The following is a 26,298-nucleotide window of genomic DNA, read 5'->3' on the forward strand; positions in this document are numbered from 1 at the left end:
AGCTCCATATTCACAGGCTGGTCAAACTAACCAGATATATCAACTGAAAACAGGAAGGTAATGATATTTTGGAGGCAGTGGCATATCTCTCTGCTAAACTTGCTGGCTGGAGCTTCACAAAAGCCCTACAAATTCTATATTCAGCTCCTCAGGAATATTTGCCTTCTAGAATGCCAGACAATAGAGCTTGTTGTTTGCTTTTAGTGATATAAGTGGGGTTTGTTGTTGTTAAGTTTTTTTTTTAAGCACTTCAACCTTTCCCTAATGTATCCTGTAAGCCTACTTTGGTTATTTCCCCCATAAATCTTGTGTTTGACAAAGCTGAGCTAATAATTTGCAAGTAATGTCTTTTGAGTATTGTTCTGTCACAGAGTATTACTAAACCTTCACAATCTTCTTGAATTCACCCATTAGTAATGACATTTTTTACATGAGGATTTTTCAAATATTTTTCTTAAAGCCTTGATCATGCATGTTTCCAATTCAAAACAGGTGGTTGTTAGTGTGATCTGAATGCAATTTTGGCTGTTTTTTTGTACTTTTATAGTTCACTGTGTTTGTTGTGATCCAAAAATGTCTGCCAGTATTTCTTGTGTAATCGCTATACAAATGTAACTTTCTGTGTGGATATCAGTAGAAATGCCAACAATCTCTTTCTGCGTTACTTATGTGACAAAAAGGTGCTATTCATAATTACAGTATATGTAAGAGTTATATCGACAGATCAGTGCAGATAGATACTGCTCCACAGACAGATCAACAGTCCCTGTTGACTGAAACCTCTTACAAATATGGTAGATCTAGAATATGAGACAAAATACATATTTATTACAATTTGTGACAATAAATCTCAATTGCTCATAAATGTTACAGGGAAGCATGACTAAATACCTGCTCAAGAAGTATGGTGAATTAATGTAATATTAAGATAGCACTTTTTATTATTTTATTTGGTTCTAGGACCTAGATATTTCACGATTAGATTCTGTTGGGAATTATTTTTGAAAAACCTTTCAAAATGCTCAAAGTCAGTAGTCACCTACCTTTGGAAAAGCAATTCCAGTCTCTGCTTTAAGATTCGTTCTTAAACAGAGTTAACAGAGTACAACCTGATATTATATGTATATTTACAAAAAAAAAGTGACTATGAACAAAGGCTATATGCAAATATAGATATACTATTTTAGAAATTGTATGAAATGGAGAAAGCATTTTCTGGACAAGTGTACATATCTTGTTTTAGATCTTCATTAGCAAAAGCAGTTAAGTACATAGCATGTGAAAACTCTTTAAATGAATGGCTTATTATTTTTCAAGCATTTGTTTTTAAGCATCTGTTTGCTAGATTGCAGCTTAGAAAAGCTTGCAGTGATACTGAAACTTAGAAGCACTGTGTAAATTTTAATCATAATATACACAATCCGTGGAAGTCAAAATCAAAATGGGCCTGCAGCAAAAAAAAAAAAAAAAAACAACCCACAAAAAAAAAAAAGATACTGCATCCAATGCCTAATGCAGTAATTTGCAGTCTTTTACAGTGATTTCATTTGGATATGTTATTCATGGAATAGAGGAACTTGTATAGGCCAAAATCAAAGTTCTGTCAGCTACCAAGCTTTTTTTTTTTTTTTTTTTTTACTGGAGAAAGAGACTTGTATTAGCAGGTTTGCTGCTTCTAGCATGAAGTTTAGTTCAGAAGAACAAATGAAAGGGTGAAGGTTTAGAATGGTAAGAAACAGTTCAAGGAAGGAAAATGTACTAGGGGATAGCACTTAATGGTAACAGAAAAGTCAGAAAAAATAGAGAATAACTAAGAAGTTAAGATTTCTCCTGAAACTTGGCTCAGAGTGGTACCTTCCTGTATGAGTATGGTGTTCAGTAATCACTCTGTAGTCAAAATTGCTTCCTATTCTATTCACTTATGAAGACCCCATGGTTTACCTGCTAATCAGATCAGGTTTTCCCCCAGGTTTCTTGTGTCCAAGAAGTAAAACCTGTTAAAGCACGTGTTTTAGTACCTTGGTATATTTTTTAATTGTATGCCTTGAACTCTATTGGCAGAATAATAAACTATGAATTTAAGTTAAAAAAATAATTGGATATAATTAAATTATTAAAATTTATTAAAAATTAATACATCAGTCATTGTGTCCAAAGGGAAAAAAAAGAAAAAAGACAAAAATAGTTATGAAATATTTTAACTGATAGATATTTCAACGATTATTTATTGGATACAGCCTGGGTATTTCTTAAGAGATAACCTATTATATTTCCTCTGGATGGTTATAGTTATTGTGGTGTTTTCTTTTTCTTTTGCAGTTTTTTTTCATTGACATCTATACAAGGTGAATATTATAGTCTGTTTTGGACTAGTGTAATATTAGGAAGAAATATTACTTCTGCTCTGAACTGCACTTGGGCTGTCCCTGGGCTTGATGAGCTAGCTTCATCGTGAAAGGGGTAGTTTATCATACAGGTTTCTGAATCACAAGTCCTTCCTTGGTGCAGTGTCCCAGTGCTCACATACTGGCTATGTTCTAGAAGTAGCATCCTGAAACGGCAAAGCGAAACCAACACCTACTCTGTAGCTTGTAAGTGTGACAGAGTGGAAATTGCATTCTTATGCTGGTGAAAAAGAGTTTTGCTGTGGGTTGGGTTTCCGTTTATGGACTCACAAAAATAATATAGCAACAGATTAGTGTATATTTGCCAGATATAAATACTAAATATTGCTAATCTCTATATTTAAAGCTAACATGCAATTTCATTTTAGTTGTAAGTAGAATTTTCCGTCAATTTTATGGTGAAATTGTAGATTCGTGAGGAATAAAATTGTTCATAGAATAATTTACTGAATCTGCCATTGATGTTAAGCAATACACTTAAAATGATTAAGATCATTATAAGTTGATTAATTATAAGATGATTAAGGATTAAGATAGTGTTTCCACTATCCTAGTTTATTTTAATTTGTTGATAAATTAATGATTTCAGTTTTTAAAAATCTTGTTTGTTTTCATAATTATTTGTGGGGTAAGGTAGGAAAGTACCCTCAGCTCCATATTTAGGAAATATGAAAGTGTTGTTTTGTTTTTTGTTTGTTTGTTTTTATTTTTCCTTAAACTGAGAAACGAGGTAATCAAATTTTCAGTGTCTTCCTTTCCTCCTTCCTGCTGTGAGTAAATGCTTTTATTTTTGGTGCTGGACAGGGTTCATCAAAGAGTAATAGAGATCTAGTTGGTTAAAGTCCTGGTAACACATCGTTGATTTTGAGTATGATTGACATTGTATGTCAATGTAATGTCAAGTATGATTGACATTGCTATAGAGCTAAAAGATAGCGCTGTTGATTCAGAACATTTTCCCTTACAGTGAAAGAACCCTTTTGTCCATTTTATTAGGTTAATGATAATTCCTTCATTTGTTTTGATTTTTGGGGAGGTTCATCAGAGTAGCATTATCTATTAGTGCTACTTCAGTAATATTCCACCAAAAAAAAAGCAATTAGTTTTATAGCTAATAGTATCTTCATCTTGATGCATATCAAGTTTAATTTCTAATTTAGTATTTTCCATTTAAGTTGTATTATTTCTGTGTAAAGAGATGAATAGATAGATCTTGTATCAAAAGTGTTGATCTTTATGTCATAACTGCTACCTCAACTACTTTCTGGTTTCCTGTGTTTTGCTAAGCTAACAGCGTGCAACTGCTATTGTACTTCCGAGTTGGCTTTTGTCATATTTCTTAAGACCGAGATCCATATTCCCTAGAACCTATAAAAAGATCTGGTAAAGCTTCTGTAGACTTCTTGATAACACCACCCAATGCAGTTAATGGAATCTAGTGCATTATGTCCTTGAACATCTGCGCAGCCTGCCCTTTCAGACAGCCTCTGTGGTTCTTGATGATGTTTGTGTTAGAGCTCCAAATGGCTCTTATTGACCTCAGTGAGGTGAGGAATGGGAGGGCTGCACTGTTGCATGACTCATACTGTGAACATCCATCAAATTAGGAACATTGTGCGTGGATGGTGGTGGTGTTTGTGGTTGTTTTTTTTCTTTAAACCTTAATGCTTCCTGGACACTTAGGGGGACAGTATTTAGAATCTCGTTTCTTGAATGAGTGGATACATTAAACCTTGGTGGAGAGTTTTAATGTACTTTTCCCCTCTATATGTATCAGAATTCAAATAATGCTTCTAGATATCATGTAACACTGAACAGTACTGGTACCTACAGATTCACCCTCTTCATTTTTCCAGCACCTAAGATAAAGTCTAATTATTTCTGTTCCATGTACAGATATTGCAGCCATCTAACATAACATTTGAGATTAAAGGTTTGTAGTAAATCCCTTAGCAGTCTTGTTGCATGATATACAAACTGGATTTCTTCAAGATATGGCTAAATCAAAAGACTTCCAAGAGTGCATCTGCTGTACCCCTGCCACTCAGAGTGCTCAGTCTGTGGGACCACAACAGGATTAGCCAAAAGTAGTTCCATCTCCCCACTCTCAAGAGGGATGTACATTGTGTGGACATTGGGTCCTCAGCACCAGTCACTCTGTTCTGGCTCTTCCCGTTGCACTGCATTACTTGCTAATGTAGATAAAACCAGTCTGTAGCAGAGATAGTTCACTTGCTAAATAATTGAAAAAAAAATAATCTGTATTTTACTCATTTGAATTAAATGTGATTTTAAAATGGTGATGCATCTAGGCTTTTCCCTTCCTCCAAAAAGGAAGACCACATAAGAAACAGCACAAAATAAGATGGAATATTCTCAAAGAGAAATCCTCTAAACTGTCGAGGACAAAATGTAGAAACATATTAAAACATTTACTTGTATTATTAAAAAAAAAAGTACAGAATGAAATATCATAATTTTCCTACATAGACTAAATCACTCTCTGCAAAAATAATCACCATCAAAAATTGTCTCTTATTGGTGAAATAGTGCTTTACTTTGTGTGTTAAATACAAACTACATATAAACTAATAGATTCTCTCTGAAGTACGTATTTATCCCTTCAGTATTGAATTATACGAGACTTTTTTATGAAGTTTTAATTGACTGTACTTGTCAAAGAAGCAAACAATGTATTTCTGCCTTGAACCACTTTGCAGTTCTACTAAGGATGCATTTGTTTGATTTCCCTATCAATAAAATTGTCAGATATTTTAGAGCGTCTAAAAAAACTTTGACACCTGCTATGCTTTTAGTTATCTTTCAGGTGTTTTGTTGTTTTTGTTGTTGTTTTTTTCCAAAAATAGGATTTCAAGTGAATAAAAATATCTGTATTTTGGAGAATACCTGTGCATATTATTGTTGGGTATTACTACTGGAACTGCATAAAAAAGGACTCAAAAGAGCAATAAACTGAATAGATGTATTTCTTTCAGTGCATAATTAATCTCATTGACATTACTTCATATGAACATGGATAAAAATGCCTGGAAAGCATATGATTGAATTCAACTGCTCATTAATATTGATTAAATGTTGCTGTTCTCTTTGTGCTCGAAACTACTTAAAGATTACCTGCAAAAGTATTACACTGCTTATTGATTTAGAAAAACAAACCCCTGAAGTGTTTTTTTTAAATTAGTTGACAAGTTTGTTATTTTTTTCATAATGAAGGATGTTTTCGAACTTGCCTGTATAGATATGAGTAACAGAGAATATTAATCAGATTGTCAGGGAATTAATTATCCAGCATTCAATATAATAATGGATGTGGCTTGGGACCTCTCATCATCTGACCACAGTGTTTAAGTCCATGTCTATCATTACAGTAGTGTTGATGTTTAAAATGGAATGATTACAAGGTTAAGGCCTAGATTCTTCAGGGCACTTAAGCCCATATAATTTCATATCAGGGATCATCATAACCAAGACTCGAATAAGAACATACATGTGTGTGGAGGTTCATACAGTCTAAATGTCTTGAACTGTCATGGTGGTATATGGTCCTCTGGAGATTTGTTAGGACAGGTATATTTTTTTTTAAGTTTGAGTCATTTATTCTTTTATAATGCAGATAGGTTTGACCAGTGTCTAGTTAAAAAAGAATGTTAACTAGTGCAAGTTAGATCATCAGTGTTTATTAGTTCCAGTACATTTTCTTCTTTACTGTGAGGGTGACAGCCCTGGAACAGGCTGCCCAGAGAGGTTGTGGAGTCTCCTTCTCTGGAGATCTTCCAAACCCGCCTGGATGCCACCCTGTGCCCTGTGCTCTAGGTGTCCCTGCTTGAGCGGGGGGGTGGGCTAGATGACCTCTAGAGGTCCCTTCCAACCTCAGCCATTCTGTGATTTACTATTTTGCTCCTTAAGTGACCTGTAAGCCTCTGTACTGTTGACTGATTTGAGAAAATGTAAAACCTAAAGAAAATCAATGAAAGTATGGTGAACATGTGCTCAACAAGCCACATGGAGATATCAGGGAGCAAAATGAGAAAGCAATGACTAAAAGATGTACTGTTCTTGGAAGATTAGGAATCGGTTAGCACTGATATAATTATCATATGGGGCTACCTGTAAGTAATCCCCAAATTGGAACACTGTGTTAGAAAATTAAAAAAGGGCATGCTTCTCAAAAGAAGTTGCAGAATATCATGTTTTATTTATTCAGTTCAGTGGGATGTCTCATGTTTAACAATGTGCACAAGCATAACTTAATTAGGATTGTGACCTAGGTAAGGATAATGACATAAGTTGTAATAGAAATGTGTACATAGATAGTTTCTTAAACTGCTGTAACTCTCTGGGCAATTATAATTGTGGAATGTATTCTGACATCCCATGTCATTCTGTTAATTCATATCTTTTGTAAATTAATATTTTCTCAGTGTAATTTTCACTAATGTTTGTTACAGATGAAAATACTAAGATGGCAAAAACTTTTAACACGTGCCATTAAAAGAATAAATTTTAGAACTCAGCTGAAGATATGCTATTACCTGGAGGCTTATATAATAATTATAAAACTAACATCTATTGCATTTACAAAAATATAGATCACTACCAGAGCACTCTAACAGATAAGAGCAAACAGCAAATTAGATCTCACTGTTGAAATTTTAGATTTCATGGCATGTGGTCAGTTGAAAAAAGTAATTTGAGTCAGAGGAACTTTTTGACTGCTTGAAAGCAGTCTGAAATGGATATGCTAAAAAGGCACTAAATTAAAAAAAAAAGGAATAACTAGTTAATAATCTAATTACTCTTCTCAGATGGTCACACATGCAGAAAGGCGCACAAAACCGTAGCAAAAATCTCTTCTAGCTGCTAACTTGCCATGTAGGGATTACTCAGGGATATTGTAGGTGTCACTCCCTATGATAGGCACATTTGATTAATATATATTGCCTCAGTGGTATAAATGTTAGAACGCCTGTTATCTTTAATAAGAGAGCAAGATGTACCTTTTCTGTCTCCTGTCTTCTCTTACATTAAAAAATAATGTTGTCATTAATGAATACTGACATGCTTCATATTTTTTTCTTGTTCATAAAAATCTGTGCTGTCAAGTTATCTGAAAAAGTAAAGGGTTTATTCTAGTGGGTTAGTGGAATACAACCATCTACATATGGGATGTAATTTCTTCAGTGAAAGCATATAAATAACTGAAATTATTATTGTTGTTATAAATGTATATCCTCTTTTTATCTCTCAGGACTTTGCCTTCCTAATCCATGTCATAATGGTGGGATATGTGAAATTAGTGAAGCATATCGAGGTGACACATTCATAGGATACGTTTGCAAGTGTCCAGAGGGATTTAATGGGATTCACTGCCAGCACAGTAAGTTTCATTTAAGAACTTTTGTTCTATTTATGAACTGAAACCTTTTTGTAAGCTAATAATGTTGAGGTTTAACATTGGCTCTGATTTTTCTGAAGTATATTGTCTTTTGTCACCAGACTAGTGCTACTAGCCTTTAGAAAATGACCTTTCTTTTAACTTACTGGGTAACTAATCAGCAGGAAAGAAAGCAAAAGTGTGTAATTTGCTATGAATATTCTAAAATATGATAAGGAATGGATATCATGCTTAATTTAATTTGATTTAATTGAAAAACAGTATCTGAAATAGTAGAGATCTCTGTTTCTCTTGGAATTGCTAATGGTTTCATTTTGATTAATGACAGCAGAAAGTAGAACAGATCACTGAAAATAAATCTGTATATAAATGCCTTCCAGATCTTCCTTTACCTCTCTGTTTAAAAACAAATGAACAAGTATTTTTTATCATGTTGTTTGAATCTGTAGAAAATCCAAGGGTAGAAGTTCCAGATTTAAAAAGGATATGCTTTTAAAAAACATGTTTTAGATATAATATCTAGACCTCTTTCATTATAATTTATTTGAATAGTTTCTCCTGGTTTTAGATTGTGAATAAGAGGTTGGTATCAGTTACATTTTAAGAGTGTGCAGATATAAAATTGGAAAGTAGCAATATTAAGAAAAAAAAATGATGCCAGAAATATCTCTTGGCGGATTTTATAGTGAGATCTACATTTCACTTATCAAAAATTCTAAAAAATAAATAGCTGTTGCCTTTTGTTATGATTATATGTGAAATGGCAGGCTCATGTTCCCTCAGTTAATGTCATTAGAAGTACTGTACGTTCAAAGCCTATTAGTAGAAGTTCTGCATTTCCATTGGCACATGCATCTCCATTATCTGTTGATAACTTAAATAGAAGCTCTATTTTTTTCATATGTAAAAGTTACTTAGAACAAGAGCTCGCTTAAGGAGACATTCAAATGCCAAATTTCTGTTTTACTATGTTGATTAAAGTGCATCATGTTTGTGCACTTAAAAGCAAACTGTAATGCAGTTAGAAGGTTAAAAACTCAAACATTTGACAATCCAGACCAGTAATTCCATCTGCATGTAAAAGATAAATCCACGCACCAAAATCATACAGAATAAGCACTGAATTCAGTCTACCTCAATTAAGTGCTTCATTCAGATGCTTGAAGGAACCAATAGAGTCCAAATCAAATAACGGATGTTTGTTGTGTACCTTCTATACTCCATGGAAGAGGAAAGTGTCTCCAAAGACTGCTTCTGTTTGCCATTCATGTCCAGTCATATGAAGGCACTTGCAGGAAACCACGGTCATGTGACCTAATGTTTTCATGCACCCTTCATTATAAGACAGATGTGTAGTGAACATGTGACACAATGCTTCTATCATTCTGCCAAACAAATGACCATTGTTAAGTAGGCAAGAAAGTGAGTGTTTCTCTTCAAAATGTTTTCATTCGTTTGTGCCAGATAATTGACTCAGAGAGGGTGTAGTGTCTGCTGCCAGTAGCACCACATGTTTGCATCAAGCAAGATGGATGCATAATATACACTCTCTAGCAAATGTCCACTTTATATAAACAACAACAAAAAAATCTAGTCCACTATGGAGGGATTCATTGTAACTGTCTATCATACAACCTTTTAAAAGTATATAGGTATGTAGCAATTAGCTAATGTAATCCTAGTAATCAGCAAAATGCATTTACACCATCTGTAGAATAAAGTAGAATTCTTCCATCAAGTTATTTATATCCACTGTGTCAAACTTAGAAACAAAAAATGTAATGTGATTCCAGATAAAGCTTGTTTACATGAGAAGTTAACTCTTTGGGGGAGTATGAAATTCACTTTTTTTTCAGAGAACTTGTTTTAAGATGTGATAATAAATCAAATATAGTATGTACCTCCCCAGAGGGTCTCTGAGGGTGACAGCAATTAAATTAGTAGAGAAAGTATCCATAAACAGGAAGAAGTACAGTGATATATATTGTGACACACTTTTATCTGACATCACTTTAGCTTACTTCACAAAACTCCTTTTATTCAAACTCTCCTGCTTCATGAGGTTCAGAAATTCAATTCTGATCTAGTTGTACATTATGTAGGAAGTCTGTCAAAGTAGTTCCAGCATAAAAGGGTAAATTAAAATGACCTAATCGCAAGACATGTATCTACATCTAAAACCATTAAGATTTAAAAAAGTCACTTTATAGTTCTGCAGTGCTGAGTTATTTTATCTTTGCTTTCTTTCATGTCTAATTTTTTTTTTGCTAAATCAGTTAAGCTAGATGATTGATTTTTGCAGTCAAGATACGTTCCCAAAGGTGATATTCTGTCAGTCACATCAGCCAACATCCCATCAATATTTCTGAGATCCCTTGACCTTTTGCCCATGTAAATGATTAATATGTAAATTATAAAAGATAATTAGCAATTTTGACTGACTACATATTGAAGATTTATTGGAAAGCTTAGATTAATTGGTAATGGTTTTCTGAATAGTTTGATTCCCGTGGCAAAAATTGGAAACAATGTATTCCAACTAAAGATTCACATTTCTGGCCTCATAAAATCATCAAAGTTTGGATAGGAAAATCTGCCTTGGATACAAATTTGGGGAGATTTTCATGGTGGCAGTGAAGAAGCAAAGTCTGAGAGAGTCTCTTCATCCTGGAGAAAACTGAGGGAGGATCTTATCAATGTGTATTACTATGAGGGGAGAGTGTAAAGAGGACATCCTGACCGTACATCTGACCTAAATTCCATAGTGTACAACTCAGGCCTAGCAATACTCTAGGGTGTACAGTTTGCGTGATACTCATTCATATGAGTGATAAATCATTTTTTCTTGATATTACCTTCGACTGAAATTGATGTAAATACAAGGCTCTGTCATCCATCAGAAACAAGCATGTGATCATAGGGTTAATTCTAATTCTGGTCCTTTTTATTTAATGTTGGACTTCCAGAAAGTCAATCTTGAGAGCTTTTATTGGAAAAAAAAAAAGGCAATAAAGCTCTGCTGTTGCTCTTCAACCATCTTCTAAACCATTTACATTATAAACCTTATTAATCACTCTTCAGTACCGTAGATGAAAATGCTGGTCTGGGAGCTTATGTTCTGATAATAAATGCTGTCAGGTATATACAGTGAGATTATATTCTCACCCACAATAACACCCTAAAAATACAATCTTAAATTCTCCAGAACAAATCAAAATTAATTGGAAGGATCCAAAGTGGAGAGATTTTCCACATTCTACATTAGATAACCCAGGTTCTTTTCTGAACAAAAATGAGAGATACGAAGTACATTATTGTGATTATCAGAGAGATTCCCTTTTGAAAATTATGAAACTGAGGCATTAGCAACCATTTGTATTAAGGCATGAGGCTGCAACTAACTGAAATGAGAGAGCACCTCAACAGAAAAAGTCAAGTTTGAAACACAATGAAGTGCAGATTTAAGGGTTTGGTTAAGATGTGATTTTATAGTTTGAGCATCAGCCATATATCAAGTTTTGTACTCTTAGAAAATAAAGCTTTATTAATTGAGCACATTAGTCATTTATGCAAGCTCTTTCCATTACAGAGTTCTCTACTTTCTGCCTTCACAATGCAGATTATCTATGGTATTAATGTCTGCCATGTTAACATCTTCTGAAACGGCCCAGATGATAGACAAGGAAGGCACATGGCCACCTGGGTTTTGATGGTCTATTGAGGCCTTGTTCCCCTTAGGCTGTTTACTCACCTGTGCACAGGCTAGGGGTTCATAGCTGCCCACTGGAAGGGCCTGTGCCACCTGTGTCAGACCCAGGCAAGATGCTGTGTAATCTATAGCTGCAACGTTATCATCAAATTCTACTGCAGCAACTTTTCCATCTACTGGGCTGAAATACATGTGAGAGGAAGATGTCAGAAAATGATGTGGTGTGGATTTTGTGCATTACAAGGAGTTGTGCATTCCCGGCTGCAGTTTGTTGGATGAAAAAATCCTGAAACTGCTTCCCACAGGTAGGCTGAAGGCAGATGTCATCTTCTGGAGGCTAAACAAGATCATATCTATTACATGCTGGTTGTTCCAAGCCATCTGGCCTCCAAGCCATTTGAGCAACTTTAGTTTACAAAGACAGATACAGCTTCACACTACCAGGTGCGTGCCCCATGCTTCCGATGAGGAATATGCACTAAAGCTGTTCCTTGAATTCTAATACTAACTCAGGTTTTCCTTTTTTTTTTTTTTTTTTTTTTGCTTTGTTTTGCTGTTGAAATTAGACATATGTATAGTGAATTATAGTAGTAATAAGTTCTGTAGGACTTAATTATGTATGCAAAGCTTTCAAAAATAAAATCCAAATAATGTATGTCTAAGCTTTATTCAAGTCTGAAAACTATTCCTGCCTCGATCTGTTTGCTTAGATAAGAAAAAAAGAAGGGCAGGTATATTCTTGTTTATTTGGGAACCTTCTGATACTTTGCTTAATTAAAAAAGAGAAATTAGTTTGATTATTGATTGAAATCTGAGAGAGATGACCAGAAGGAAGAAAAGTCAATTAAATGTTTTTTTCCTTAAATGTGGGCTGTAGAAGGAGGAAAGATATAGAGCACTGAAATGCCAGAAATTAGATAATCAGAAATATGAGGTGATGGAAGGAACAAGGAAGGTGATGGAAGGAACACTCTACCAAGTGCAATAGAGGCAGCACAGCAGGTATTTGCTCTTCTGTCATAAGTCCAGGAAGTCTTTGTGAAAGTGCCTGGAAAAATAAATGCTCTAATGAGGTAAATCTTGTGTGAACAAATGTCTGGCAATATTGAATAAGTGACAAGGATTTTAAGGCTATTGGGTAGGGATTATTTTGTTTAAAACCCCAATAACTATCTTGGTCAAAGCAGTCAGTGGCTGAGATGAGACTTCTTGAGGCCTGGAGAGAGAAAGCATTAAATATCAGGAAAGAGGCCAACACCAGATGCTTTACAGGAAAGATCAGGACACTCCCATGATGAAAATACAGGGCACAATTTACCCCCTACTGAAGATTTTAGCCCATTCTATAATTAGCTTAAAACCTGAGCTAGGAATAAAATACCCTTTTCAATTTGTTTCATTTTTGTTAGTGTTTGTTTATATAATACAGTTTATTCTTGTTAATATACACTTCCAATATCTTTTTTGTTCTTGTTGAATTACTGACCTCAACAACTTCCTGATGCTTTGAGTCTTGTAGTCCAATTGCACTGTATATGGAAAAAGTCTTTTTCAATTTTGAACCTGCTGTCTTTCAATGTCTTTGAGTGTTTCTTTTGAGACTAGAGGAAAAGCAGCTTTTTGAGTGCTTTCTGTATGCATACACTTCTGTTTCTCTACTATTCTTTCCAATGCACACAGTCCAATTTTTTTTTCTGTTTCTTCCTACATGACAATTTTTCCAGAGCTTTATAATGATTTCTCATTGCTCTTCTCAAACTCTTTCTTTATTCTATGGTATATTGTGGTATATGGTTCTATGGTATAGAGGCAGTGATCTGTACTGAAGATGAAGCTATACTATTTATTAAGTAGAACATCCTTACAGTACTTTCTCTATTCTTTATGCAGCATTTTGTATGTTCTTTCCTATTTTTGCTATTTTAACCAGAACTAGACGTTGAGCTAAGGCTTTCATTGAACTGCCTACTTTGATGCTGAGTCTTTTCGTAAGATTTTGTAGTGTAGATTGCTGATTGCTTTTGTTTTGAGCAGAAGGGTGGATTTCTTATGTTCTATAGAATGGCTAGACTATACAATAACTGGTGCTTTTACAATGTGTGTTTCTATCATTTAAAAGTCATGTGGGTTGTCAATAGCTCATATCTTTCTCTAATTACTGTCTGTCTTAAGTATTATTTTATTGTAGAAAGAGATTAACATTCTAAAAACATACATACTGATGTTTGACTGGAACTACAAGAATTAGAATTGCTTGCATTCTGTATTAAAAGGGTAACATATGGAGCACATTTTGCACAAATTACTCTTTAAACTTCAATTAATAAGTATTGAATGAAAAATGAACTTTTATAATCCATTTATAATATTGTAATGTCAACATCTATCCTTATCATGTAAATATCATAATATGCTTTTTTTCTGTGGATTTCCTCAGTGCGGTAACTGTTTATATTCAGAATACTAACAGTGGTTTCTTGCTCATGCTGCACAAAAATGCATTTACAAAAATTTCTTTCAGAGATTCAATAACTAGACAACTCTTTTTAAAGCAATATGTAAAGGATCTTATCTGGTTTTGTAAAATGAGTGTGTAGATGATCATATTGATTATTCTATTATACTCATTTTGTAACAAAGAGCTGTTGCAACAAAATAATGAGTAGTTTGGGGAACTTAATGGCGTTCTTCAGTAACAGGGAACTGGGCACTGATTCATATAATCTCTTCCACACCTACTTTCATATGATTTCTCTAAAGATATTGTACCAGTTTTTGTACCAGAATTTTCTTGGATAAGAATAAAGATATTGTACCAGAATTTTCTTGGATAAGAGTCACAACAGTGAATCCAGTATCTCTTGATTCGTTTATGCTCATTTTTTATTACTTAATACTTTGTCATGCACAGTATGTACTGTGCATGCATTTATTGTGTAAATATTTTGATTTTTCTTCAGGTTTAATAATTCTAACAAGCAAAAGGTATTTTACAAGACCTCAGTATGAATTTGTTCTCTCTCTCTTTTAGTGTAAAGAACTGTTAATTTCAATTCTGTTACAAAAGCTGCTACAGGATTTTTTTTGAAAAGTCATTTTCTCTCATTTTCTAATAGACACATACAATTCTTTCCTTCACTTTGTGAATGAGATATACTTCCCAGACAACCTTAATTCCATCTGTTTATAGGGTGCCATCTTTCAAACACAAAACCACAAACAAGAATGATGATTATTGACAACAATATCCTTGAGTGCCTGTACAAGTCATAAGCCATTTTCTTAAAACTGTGGACATGCATTGTTTGATACAACCTCAAAATATTAAGTAACTTATAAAATTGGTCTTTTCCCAAATTATTATTTATATATTTTTTCTCACAGAATGTGCATCAGGGGGAAGCTTTAAGATGCTGTATGTTAACCATATTATTAGACCAATAGAGAACTGATAGTGTAAAATGTGTTAATATTTGCAACTCTATCTTGGTAGATGAAATAGATTAAGCACAAAAGAATTGTGGATGGTTGAAAGAACAACACAGTTTGCTGCAGATGCATTATCTGTACTGTATTCCTTCGCTTTCTGTGCTCATTTAGATAGAAGCAGGAAGTTGTAAGGTGACTGCAACCATTGTGTTGGTTTAGGATCAACACAGCCACACTACAGTTTGAAGGTCTCCTTTGCACTTCCAAATTGATGCAAGCTTGTTTGTTTCAGGGAGATAAATGAAATCTTGAAGTTGTTTTTAATAATTTAATTAGAGTTGCCATTTAGAATTTTGTCAAGCAGTGGCACAATCTGTCTGATCCATCTGTGTAGGAAGCAGCTGTTAGAAAAAAATATATAGTTTGTAATTTAGGTCCTTTCCTTGCTTTTTTTTTTTCTTTTTATTATTTTACTGCTATAAGAACTACTGTGCTCAGCCATCTGTGTGTGTAGGCGTATCAAGGATGTGGAATGGAAATATTGTATATGTGTTATGAATTCATGCAAGCAAATGACTGTGGTATCCTCTATAGGATATTAGTCTTTCCACTGACACATTGAACTAATTGAAAATTTTATGACTGATTTAATTAATGTCTGGCACTTAAGCAATGCACATGGCGCACTTTTTTTTGTCAGAGATTAAAAAAAAAAATAGTGCCTCAGTTTTTATGCTTATACTGTAAACCCAATACAGTGTCAAGAAGCCAAAGAGGTTTTAATAAGAAAATCTAGAAATCTGTTGCATATTCTACCTCCTCTTTTGAAACTGTAAGTAGCACTTATTCATGTGAATATATTCTTGAGATCAGTGGGTTTGTCTGTAAACAAGCAGTATACCAAGGCAAAGGAGAATATAAGGTCAGACCTATTGTTTGTGTGCACAAAACTTAAAAAGAAAACAAACATTGCTTGGATAAGAAGCTCAGTATAATGAGATAATAGCCTAATGGTATGTACCAGTTTGCATTACAAATGTATTTGTAAAATATTCCTTTGTATTCATAAAATATCTCAAGAAAAACTCATGATGCAATTACATTTGCATATCAATACCCAGGATATTCTTCTAGCTTGCATTTATTCTAACATATTAAATAACATACAATTATTTTTGTAGGGTATCAATATGAGTGTTTTAGTTTGAATCAGGGTGCATTTTTAAAGAAAAATCTCTTGTTATCTCCACTTACAGTACTTTGCTTCATGTAACAGAGCAGTCTCAGAACATATTAACTGGATTTTCAGATAAAAATAGATATAATGCCAGAGGGTAATGGATATTCAGTCCACCTGACCTGGAATATGCGTAATGTGGATATTGAGTTCTCAGCTTGAACCATTTCATTCTAACAAATATAATCCTATATGACTGCACTACTTGCAAATTTATAAATAATGTGTCAGCACCCAAGGTTTTTCTTCAAGTACACTGAGAACGATGAATAGATCTTTGCCTTTTCATATCACTTTTTAATGACTGACATCATAGCAGACATATTTCTTGCTCTCTAATGAGATGGATTGTGTCCTGACATTTGCCTAGGTCTCAAGGGTGGCTGCCTGATAGTATCAGAAGTAGTGGTTTCTCTTTCCCCGGGGAGTATATCCCTATTCGGCTTAATAATAGAGCTTCAGTCTGAACCAACTCAGCCAGCAGATCACCCATGACATGGGATTTTCTGTGGGATCAGCTCACTGAACTGGCCTCCCATACGGCCACACAATTGCTAGGTCCAGCATGAGAGGAGAGGCAGGAACATACAGAGCTCTGGGCATAAGGGGTAGAATTGGCAGCCCTCCATTTTTTTATCAGATTAGATAGAATATAAAAACTAGAATGCACTGAATGTAAATAGAATGAACTTCGATGACTGCTGCTAATAGTGTAGCTAATCCTAAGAATTTCCAAGGAGCTTAGTAGTTTTCATCTGTGATACTTTTCTGTTCAAGCACTCAAATCATTTGTGTCTCTGACCATTAGTAGTTGGTTATCATCTCAGAAAACTTGCAGTGGAATCTGCTTGGCAAGCAATGAGCAAAAACAATGTTGTTCAGGAATTTCTCCCTTACCAACAAAGGACTGACTGTGACTTGGTTTTGTGTTATCTGGATATACATGTTTTACACCCTAAAAGATAATGTAAATTGCAGTTTGCCTGCAAATAATAGATAAATTTTATAATCTTGTCAGATTTCATTTTATCTTAGTACAAGTCACTAAGGCATCTGCTTCTGAAAACGTATTGTCTGATCTTTTTTTTTCTGTTTAGCAGAGCTCTTTATGCATAACAATCATTACTCTCAAGCAGTTTTTAGAGTGTAATTAAAAGCAATATTCTCTTGCAAGACTACCAGCTTTCATTGTTACAGAAAATTAGCTCGCTATTTTCTATAGTGAAATTTTCATCCATTCTATTTTCTTTACCAAATTTGCTTAATTTTTAAGAGTGCTTCAGAATAACATTGCAGGAGAAGATATATCAAAATGAAGAAAAAGGTAAAAGGTGGAAAGAACTCTTTTGACTGACTGTAATATTTACAGCTTGCAGTATTTACTTCTCACTTCATTAATTGAGTGCAGAGAGAGCATCTTCCCATTGCTCAGTAAAAACAAAGAGTTTTTTTACAAAGGTTGTATCATCCATGGCCTAGAGCTGTGGTTCAGATAACATTTATGGACTAGAGTGCAATTCTTCAGTTGCTAACCATAGTCTTGGAAAATGCATGAACTTATTTGGATAGATCTCATTTTATTTGAGCATCAAACAAAAGTGACATTCCCAGGGCCAGCTGCCATAAATACAAATTCCAGTTCTGAGGGATGTTTTTAGTACAGGACATATAAATCCCTGTGAATCATGAAGAAAAAGTGGGGTGTATGTGCCCTGAGATAATAGAGCTGTTAGTCAGATGGAGACAAAAGACACTGCAATAAATACTTCCCTTCCTGAACTAGACAGTCATTGATGATGTGAGGAAACTACTTCATTCATATTCTGCATCTTCTACAGGGAGGGAGATGTGGTCATCTTTTTCACCTTTGCAGAGGAGGCAATGAAATTCAAGTACTCCAAAAGAGAAAATGATTAACAGGTGGTTTGGTTAACAAATAAGCATGTTTGCCACAGATGATATGTATCAGATGTGTATATGCTGTAATATTTTACATATATTTCTGTGTGTGTGTATAAGAAAATTTTTAATGCTTATATGTATTTGTATTTATCTATACACAAAAATAGTGTTTTTCTGTGATCCTTAATGATCTAAGAGAACTGATTAGTCATGTATTAGAGCATCCAGTACTTTCTTAACTCTCCATAACTATTAAATGATTTATAAGTGTGCTTTTAATGTAGTATGTATCCATGTATGTTACATGTAAGAAAATGTGGCATCCCACATTTCAGTGGCAGCCACTGAAGAGGAAGAAAATTTATTTCTGTGATTAAATCTAGTAATAAGAGTAATAAGCAATAATGCACTTGTATACTTATGATCAATTAGGAATATGAATTTGTAAGGTATTAGAAAAGGGCAGAAATCACCTTTAAGCCACCTCTTTACATGCACTTATGCAAACATAAGTATATGTATATAGGTATATATTTAATCTGAAAAAGATATATCTCTATAATCACTCTGTTCTGAAATACATAAAGAATTGCATTTTGAAATGATTATTTTGGGACATGGAAAGGGAAATATGGTAACTTTTTGATCTGTGTTCAAATTTGCTTTGAAAATAATTGGAATTCTCATCAAGCCCACCTATGCTATTTTCATAAATGACCCAGTTTATGTTTGAATAGTTTAATTTTACCCATGAAGTTGAGAATTTTGAAAAAAATCTTGTAATAAAAATGGATTAAAAAGTTGCTTCACTTTTTAATCAGTCAAAAATATTGCTATGGAAGAAGCAAGTGTCACGGAACGAGTGGTGGTGGGAGTGAATGACACAATGCACTTCACTCACGGGAAAGAAATAGGAATAAGTTTTATTGGTAATGACAATGGTTTAACAAGATTCTATGGAAAGGTCACTTATTAGTTACTGCATGGAGGTTCAAGATACACACAGAATTACCAAGGACACCCTCCCGTTGGGTCACGAGGTTCAGATTGGACCCCCTTGCTTTCCAAACTCCTTCTGAGAGGAGTCTGGGTGCGGCTGGATCCAGTCTTAGTCCCAGACCTGGTCAACGGTTTATGACTAAGGGATTTGTGCACAGTTACAAAGTTTACAAATTCAAAAAGAGAAAGGCACGCTATAGTCACTTACCACGAATCTGTAGTGGGAAGGATCTCTTAACCTTGAGGAGTATCCTTGAGAGGCATCCCTGCTCAAGGGGAGATCCTGGCATGGAGCCCACCACCATGCAAGGAGAGCTCAATGGGCTCTTGGGCTATCCCCGTATTTATAGGATAAGATGATTGACTGATAGTCATTCTTTCAATTCAGAAATGACTGTTGGCTGGTGTACTCCCAGTTAGCCTTATTTCCCCATCAGGATAGGGACATCAGACGTTTCCATTTGACTTTTATTAACTTAATTCTATGATCTTAACATTATTTTACATAGTATCTAGTGGTTTCTAGGGAAAAAAGAAAACAACTTTTGGACTGTATAAATAATAAAATGGTTACTATTGGCACTCATGCTGGAAAACCATGTAATGGACATAGCACAGACAATATTATGTTTGCATATAGCAGAGTGATGCATAAACTTTGCAGTATTTATCAATGTAGTTTCCGAAAAAAATTTAAATTAAATCTGACCTGAATGAAAGAACGGTATTATATGAAATAATTAATTAGATTTTTTTCTTGATACTTCTGAATTTTTTTGATAGATTTCATCCTTAGCATTCATTCCAAAATCTGTGGTTATAATTAGTATTATATTGCAATGCATTCAGGAATGACTGAAAAACTTTAAATTTGAGCATTTTTGTTCAGGGGAGTGTTAAATAGGAAAAATGCCATTATAGGAGGTAAAAAATTGAAGATTTAAGTAATAACTCTGTCTTAAAATACAACCTTACAAGTAGCTGCTACCACTGGATCGTTGGTTCTGGAAAAGCATTATTGTGAACATGGGTAGAATAGATATGTGAATCTGTGGGGGGGAAATCCAGTCATTATAAAAAACACTCTTTAGTCAAAATTAAGTGTTTTACAGGTCATGTCAAATTTAAGTGCATCATATAAACAAAAAACTTCAAAAACTTCAGGTATTCTTTCAGTTTCGCAGAACAAGGTTTCATTTTTCTTTTCTCATTTTTCTTTCTTTCTCAGAATAACTCCACTCTTTGTTTTCTCCTTATAATGAAGTCAGAATCATAATGATATGTGCCAATTTTCATGAAAAAGGTGAACCTTTTTTTTTTTTTTTGGAGACCATCAAGAGGGAAAACAGCACTTGACTTTATGCTTCCTTATGTTAGGAAAAATGCATAAGAGAATTTCTGATTAGATCTAGGTTAGAACTCTGGATAGGAGCAACTGAACTCTTTTCAAAATCTTTTGTGTTTAGACTTTTATGTTTATTACTATTATGAAAGTGTCTGAGTCACACGTGGTCAGCCCAAAATTTTTGATGTATATCTAGAGCTTGTTTTTAATTCCTTGGCTTGCTTAAGATGTCTCTTTTGGGTTCATAACAATTTCAGTAATTTACCATTTTACTCTCATCTTTCCTTGCATATAGTGCAAGTATTTAATATTATTCTGAAAGATTCAGGAAAAGTCTTAATAAAGAGATCTGTGAGGATAACATTTGCAGAGATCTCCTGGATAACATTTGCTACATCCATCATGTCAAATACAAGAGAAGAAAAACTTTCTATAAAATCCTCACTTTATTGAAAGTCTCCTGCCTCTAAAGAAGGCATGTCCTTTGAGTGCTTTAATCTGTCACATATCATTTAACTGAGTAGTTCTCTGTTGAGATAGAATTATTAAATATTAAGATAGACATATTAAATGCTACTTTAATAAATCTCGATTCATATTCTTTGACAGGTAAAATCAACAGGATTTTATTGATTTCAATGCAGCTGAACCATTTAATATCTGACAAAAATCTGAGGCTTATACAAATGGGCACAAATGTAAAGTAACAAAAAAGTATATAATCCAACTTCCATGATATTTATTAGGAAAGTAGTAATGAAAAGCTCATATATGAAAGCTTATGTTTGAACAGTAACAAGCCATTATAAAGTTCTGCAGGCAAAATCGTATGGTTTGTATGGTCTTATAAGACTTAATTAAAAGAATAACTTTCTTCTTTCTGCATTAATCATATCTAATTGTTCCGTAAGGGTAAAATATAGGGATTGGTATAAAAAATATCTGTTACTATTTTCACTTAATTCTCACAGACAATTAGAAATATACTGGAAAGTCATACATTTTATCCTACATATTTCGCTATGAATAGTGACCCAAAGAAATTCAAATATCTTGAAAAGACATCTTTATACAGTAAAGCTTTTAAGAGGATAAATTACTCCCCTTTTTTCACCGCATGAAAGTGACCTTTCACAGTGACCTTGATTTTTTTTCCACAAATGTGTTAGCTTGTATTAAAATGATGAATAATCTGATGAAAATGTAAGGTTAATGGACTTTGCTTAAAGACAAATAAGGAGATGAAGTATTGTGTTAAATTTTATAAATGAATATAAAGAATTTAGAGCTCTTTTTCTAGAATTTCTGTTCTAGAAAATTGGCTGAGTATAAGTGGAATTCAAAGCCCTGCTTACCTTCCAGTTGTTTCAGTAGCACAGTCAAAAACCATCAGAAGCATATCCCTATTTATTGAGAAGCTAATTTCACAAAATATAGCAAGAGAAAAATATATAATGATTCCTCTAAAAATTTAGCTTCTAGCTATACATGTCACTGGCTTGTTAGTGCTGCTTGTTTGCAAAATTGATGCTCCAGAAAATTGTATACAGAAATATTGTCCGATGAATACACAAAATGCTTGGGAACCCAATGTAACTTTTACAGTAGATATAAATGTAGTTGTACAAATTCAACTGATGAAATAACATAAAAAATAGTATGTTCTAGCTCTATAAATGTTTAGGCAAAAGACACTGTTATCTTTTGTTATGAGTTGATGACATGATCACCCTCTCCCCCACCCCCCCCCCAAATGCTGTGAAAGTGTAAATGCAAATGACCCTTATAGTTAAATTCCATTAGGATTTATTCATATCTTAAAGCAGTATGATGGGATAATTACGCAAATTATTGTAATGGCGAAGGAGTTATCATCTTCAGACTGTTTGTTGAAGCAACAAGCTTCAAAACTGCTCATTTATGTATGTCATTTTAGTGTAATTGTATGTTTGGTCACTCTTCAACTAGATTCTGATGGAAGAATGGGAAGGGAACATGGTAGGGGATGGCAGGAAACAATAATTACAAAGACCAAGCCTGCCATGAGCAGAACACTCTATATAAGTGTACACCAAAAAGGCTGAATGCTTAGGCTTATCATTTGACTACAAAGTTAGAAAAGAACTTTACTTTAGAAAGCTTTCATTTAAAAAAAAAAAAAAACTTAGTTTGAGGTGGAACCTGGAAATGCATTTTAGCCAAGATTTCGGTCTTCTATGAAAGTCCATGTAAACCTAAGACACCTGCCCACTGAAAAGTTTGCAAGAAGTTACACCCAACTCTTACTAATGAGAAATTCATAAGGGATGTCCTGTTACATCAATACTTTGACTTCCTCTTAGACTTTTCTTTTATATCCAAAACCTAATGCTTCCTCTACTGAAAGAAAGATTGTCTGGATGTTTGGGTTTATTGTGTGATACCTGTATTCTAAACAGAATCTTATAAACTTGTCACTTCATGAAATGCAATAACCCACATGCAGTGTTTTAAATATATCGCTTCAATCACAACTTATGTTGTCTCCCCAACATAATTTTACTAGAGCCACATATATCCAGTGCATCTGGGTTCAAATAGTGGCTTGTAAATGATTTGTGTACTCTAAAATGTAGCTGTCCTTTAGTTTGTGAAAGTGTTTAGTTTCTGAAATGATCATGGTTCATGCAGTTTTCCTGATACCCTTTCTATTTTTGTGCTTTTGTTTATACTTAAGACAGTTCATTTCTTGATGGGGTAAAATGCATCCTCCAGGACATCATAGGCATCAGTGCTATTTTGTACATATGAAAGACATTTATTGTGTATAGGAGTATAATTAGGATTTTAAAATCTTACAATAGTTTCTTTTCCATCATAAAGTTACTTTTGTCTTGAATTTCTTATACAGGAAACCACAAAGGCAGAAAGTTTAGTTTTGGCATAAAAATGACCCTTAAAAAAGGCTGTATCTTTGGAGTAGTAAAAGTTAATTCTAGTAAAAACTAATTTTGTAGAACACTGTGAGTATGTGGAACAGATATTAACATATTATTAAATGAAGTAACTGTAAAAGCCAGAAATTGTGCATTGCTAGCTATGTGTGTTGTGTAGTAAAAAATTAATGATGGTGCATATAACAGTCCAGCTTCATTCAACAGAAAAAGATGCACAATTCACTTGTATAAACTTTGTAGTGTAAAGCTCTAAGTTAAAAGCTGCACAAATTTTTAGATGTATAAAACAGACTAAAGATACAGGCTTTTCTGTAGACATCAGAAAACCGGTAAGATCTAGGCAAAGCTTGTGTATTAAAACATTACTTTTTTGTTTGTATATTCCTAGTAAGTGAAAGGAATAATAATTAAAAAAGTACAAAAGTTGCATGCTTATCTACCAGAAATCAAGCTACTTCATTGTTATCCCTGCATTCTGCCTCTTTACATGTCTTGTTACTTCAGGTTTAGTCATTTATGTAGCACTTTCTTTAGCTTGTGCTATTCATGTATTCCAGCCCAAACCATTTCTGCATTTTGGACTAGAAGCAGATTCAACATGGCAGTAATACATATTGTTCAATTTGCAGTATGGTTGGACTAACAAAGAATGCAACTAGTTTAGCTCTGGTGTTAAGTGTCCTCCTCCTTAAACTTATTTCTGTACTATGCATGTGCATGCTTTATCAACAACTGCATCCACGATTAATATACACCTAAGCAAAACTGAGTCAAATAAATTATAATGCAAGTTAAAAATTGCTTTCCTATTTGCTATTTACAGTGTCTAATGCAACAGGACTTCAATTCTTAGTGAAGCTAGTGCAGGCTACCATTTTAAATATTTAATTTTATACATTGATGCAATTCTTAGACACAATAGCATATATATCCATACATAGTCTGTATAGACTAAACATAAATGCACATATTGAGAATTCTAATTATGAGATATCGTTATCTTTCACATGTCTATTTATGCTGACTGAAAAATACTATATTGCATTTGAGAAAAATAGCCTGATAGTATACATTAAGATTACCATGCTGCATTTGACAAGCAGGTGCTGAAAGTCAAATAAAATTAACCACCTTTTCTGTCTTTGGAATTTAATAACATTTGCAAGCTCTTAGATCAAGCTATTAGTTTTAATTTGTCTATTAACTCATGCACAGAAAGGAAAATTTTTAGACAGTTAAGCAACCTTGTCAATTAGATATTTAATGAGTTAAGATGAAATGAGAGGCACTTTTAAGTGGCATCTGTTGCTAAAGGAGAAGTATCTACATTTCTGAAAGTTGCAAGTGTCACTAAATAGTACTCTATTAGGACTAATTGGTTAAGATCCAATTTGTGACTGTGATGATACCCTTTAGGAGTTGCATAGCAAGTCTCTAAGCAAAACTTTCAGTTCTGTTGTTGCAAAAATTTAGTATGTATTTGAAACTAGCTACATTTCTTTTTTCCTCAAACATATTCTGGTTAATCACATTCATTATTGAAAATATTTGAAATTGATGGACTAACACATTTCTTTTAATATCAGGCATATAAATACTTTGTGTTATAGTGCTTTAAAGACATGTCCTTATTACTTTTAGAATGCCTCTTTGCTAATCCTGATGTTCTGTACTTCCTGCAGATGTAAATGAATGTGAAGCTGAACCCTGCAAGAATGGTGGAATTTGTACAGACCTTGTTGCCAACTATTCCTGTGAATGTCCGGGTGAATTTATGGGAAGAAACTGCCAACACAGTGAGTATCACAATGATTGTACAGCTCTTTTTTAATGTTTATGTTTTCTTCTATAGAAACAATCACATAATGTGTAGAAATATCTTTGTATTCTGCAGTAGATGATGCTTAAGATAGCCATGACTTTCTTTTCAAGATGAAAAAAATTTAAGATACTGAATTTATCAGGTGTTAAATTGTTATAGTTTTCTAATATGATCATGGGAACATTTAGTATGTAAGCTAGAGTACAGACGAAAAGGAGCAAATAGTGTTAAAAAAAAAAAAAAAAAAAACACATAAAAACCTGACTCAGTTTAAGGGTTTTCCCAGTTTCCGAGCTGGGTATCCTGTCTTTAACAGTAGTGATAGCAGATGCCAGCAAGAACAGACCAAGGATATATGACACTGCTGAGCTTTTTCCAGTCTCCTGCTATTTTCTGCTCAGGGGAGTTCCTGAGCCTTACATGTTTTGGTTTGCTTTCATTTATTTACTTAGTACCTCAAAAAAGACTATTGCAGTCCATTTGTCTTCACGTAAACTTTGACTTCACGTAAACCTTTCTTGTTCACAATGCATTCTGTGTGGTAATACCATTGGGTACCTACCCTATACATGGAAGTAAAACAAGTTCTTTTGGTTTGATGATGATTCTTACTCAACATTGTTTGATATCAAGTTGAGGAAACATTTTATCGTGTTGTTACATGCTGTCGAGCATGTAAGGAACTGGCCTAATGGGAGGATAAAAATGGCCATATGGAAGGTGGACTCCCAGGAGAAATCTTGCATGGTTTTGCTAATAACTTGGATTATGAATGGATTGTAACGATCTGATTCCCATAGTTAGAAGGCATTGTAAATACAGAGGAGTACATGTGAAAGACCGGAACCAGAATAATAGAATAAACTGCTATGGAACAAAGTGCAAGGTATCAGAACTTAAAAGTTAATGACTGAAGAAAGTGTTTCCTGAATTCGAAAGAATATGGAGAAGAAAGCCTATGTGTTTTAGTTTATCCAAGAGTAATTGTTGATTGCTTATATGATGCAGTTGTGGAAAAGGCAAATGTAGTGGCAAGATATGTCAGCCCTCGTACCTCATGGAGAAAAGGGAAGATATTTGTGCTATTATACCAGATAC

General features: G+C 33.9%; 1 protein-coding gene across 1 annotated transcript in view; it reads left to right on the forward strand.

The window, feature by feature from the left end:
- Positions 1–26,298, forward strand: part of LOC104569029 (EGF-like repeat and discoidin I-like domain-containing protein 3) — a gene marked incomplete at its 5' end in the record, with an annotated part of 167,844 nt that overhangs the window by 30,375 nt on the left and 111,171 nt on the right. The window contains 2 exon segments of the mRNA XM_088522745.1: positions 7,675–7,803; positions 25,061–25,174. Of these exon segments, the coding sequence (XP_088378871.1) occupies positions 7,675–7,803; positions 25,061–25,174 (243 nt within the window).

Source organism: Tinamus guttatus, unplaced genomic scaffold (assembly GCF_059628265.1).
Source record: "Tinamus guttatus ecotype Peru unplaced genomic scaffold, ASM5962826v1 Tinamus_guttatus_pri_ptg000158l, whole genome shotgun sequence".
In the NCBI taxonomy this organism is placed as follows: domain Eukaryota; kingdom Metazoa; phylum Chordata; class Aves; order Tinamiformes; family Tinamidae; genus Tinamus; species Tinamus guttatus.